The sequence below is a fragment of the Trifolium pratense genome, linkage group LG7 (assembly GCF_020283565.1).
Source record: "Trifolium pratense cultivar HEN17-A07 linkage group LG7, ARS_RC_1.1, whole genome shotgun sequence".
Classification (NCBI taxonomy): domain Eukaryota; kingdom Viridiplantae; phylum Streptophyta; class Magnoliopsida; order Fabales; family Fabaceae; genus Trifolium; species Trifolium pratense.
This window is the reverse complement of record NC_060065.1, coordinates 24,902,527-24,904,473: the sequence shown is the minus strand read 5'-3', so window position 1 is coordinate 24,904,473 and position 1,947 is coordinate 24,902,527. Positions and strand designations below refer to the sequence as shown.

General features: G+C 35.6%; 1 protein-coding gene across 1 annotated transcript; it reads left to right on the top strand.

Moving 5' to 3' along the window:
• Positions 1 to 804: 804 nt before the first annotated feature.
• LOC123896115 (secreted RxLR effector protein 161-like) lies at positions 805 to 1,497 on the top strand. The gene is made up of 2 exons (XM_045946546.1): positions 805 to 1,069; positions 1,133 to 1,497. The coding sequence occupies exons 1-2, from the start codon at positions 805 to 807 to the stop codon at positions 1,495 to 1,497; spliced, it is 630 nt and encodes a 209-aa protein (XP_045802502.1).
• Positions 1,498 to 1,947: the final 450 nt, after the last annotated feature.

Genomic DNA, 1,947 nt, shown 5'->3' with positions numbered 1-1,947 from the left:
CAAAGAAAGGTCCATCCATCAGAATTCAAAAGAATCATCCTATGGATCTAATTATTGGTAATCTTGATCAAGGAATGGTTACTAGAAGAGCTAATGATGTTATCTATAATTCTTGTTTTGTCTCAAAGGTTGAACCCAAGAATGTGAAAGAAGCTCTTACTGATGAGTACTAGATTAATGCAGTTCAAGAGGAATGATGTATGGAATTTAGTCCCTATACCACAAAATGCTAATGTAATTAGTACCAAATGAGTTTACAAGAACAAGTCTAATGAAAAAGGGTACACTTGAAGGAGTAGATTTTGATGAGACTTTTGCTCCTATTGCTCGCCTTGAATCCATAAGACTGCTACTAGGTTGCATGTATTCTGAAATTCAAGATGTTTAAAATGGAAGTGAAGAATGCTTTCCTCAATGGGTACTTAAATGAGGAAGTTTATGTTGAGCATCCTAAAGGTTTTGTGGATCCTAGTGTTCCTAATCATGTCTACAAATTGAAGAAAGCTCTATATGGATTAAAGGCTGACTGAGTTTCTTATTAGTCAAGGATACAGGAAGGGAGGTAATGACAAGACACTGTTTGTTAAAAGAGAAGAAAGACAAACTGATGATAGCACAAATTTTTGTTGATGATATTGTATTTGGAGGAATGTCAAGCCATATGGTACAACATTGTGTGCAGCAAATACAGTCAGAATTTCAGATGAGTAATTGTTGGTGAATTGACTTACTCTCTTGGACTCCAAGTAAGACAGGTGTAGGATACTATTTTTTTTCTCTCAAAGCAAATATGCAAGGAACATTATGAAGAAATTTGGTATGAAATGTGCAACTTACAAAAGAACACCAGGAACAACACATTTGATGCTTACCAAAAATGAAAAGGGGATTGATGTTGATCAAAGTCCATATAGAAGTATGATTGGTAGCTTATTATATCTCACTGCAAGCAGACCTGACATTGCTTTTGCAGTTGGTGTTTGTACTAGATATCAAGCTGCTCCAAAGATGAGTCATCTGACTCAAGTGAAGAGGATTCTCAAGTATATAAGTGGAACTTGTGATTATGGTATGATGTACTCTCATGGTGAAGACTCTATGTTAGTGGGCTATTGTGATGCTGATTGAGCAGGTAGTGCTGATGATAGAAAAAGCACTTCTGGAGGTTGTTTCTTCCTTGGAAATAAATTGATTTCATGGTTTAGCAAGAAACAAAATAGTGTATCTCTGTCTACTGCTGAAGCAGAGTATATTGCAGCTAGAAGTGGTTGTTCTCAATTACTATGGATGAAAATAATGTTGAAGGAGTATAATGATGAGCAATTAGTTATGACATTGTACTGTGACAACCTTAACATAATGATGAAACAGAGTTTGTGTATTGTGTCTGTGGTATGGTTGTATCTGCTGAAAAAGAAGTTGTGGATATGGAGGATCTTGACTCTTTATATCACGAATTGGAAAGAAGCTTGGATAAATATTCATGAAGTTCTGTGATAATGTCTTAAATAAGAAGTTCATGAAGGTATTTGCAAGGGGTAGGTGTGAAACTTTCTGCAGCCGAGATCAAAAAGTGTTTGGATGGGAATAATTATCTGAATGGTGTGCATACAAGAACTTCAAAAGCATTTAAACTTGCAGCATATGGCATGATCATAATCATACAGTCATAGCAATATGGGTGACTTCGTTAGTTACAATCATAGAAATATGGGTAACTTGTACATGCTTAATTATGAATGAATCATAAAGCCTTGACCTCTCTGTTTGGATGCTTCCGTGATCAAAAGGCTATGGATTGCTGGAACCAATATATGGATTGCTCAAACATTGAATCCATCTCTCAAGTCAAGATTAAAGAACACTTAAAAACTTGAAGACTGAAGAAATTGAAGACACGAGATTCTGAAGGAAAGGAACAAAGTGAGTCAAGCTTCTCTGAAGAAT

Coding starts and splice junctions, on each gene's coding strand:
- LOC123896115 (XM_045946546.1), top strand. CDS start 805: ATGAAGAAATTTGGTATGAAATGTGCAACTTACAAAAGAACACCAGGA. Junction 1,070..1,132: donor AAGTGGAACTTGTGATTATG/GTATGATGTACT, acceptor CTGATTGAGCAG/GTAGTGCTGATGATAGAAAA.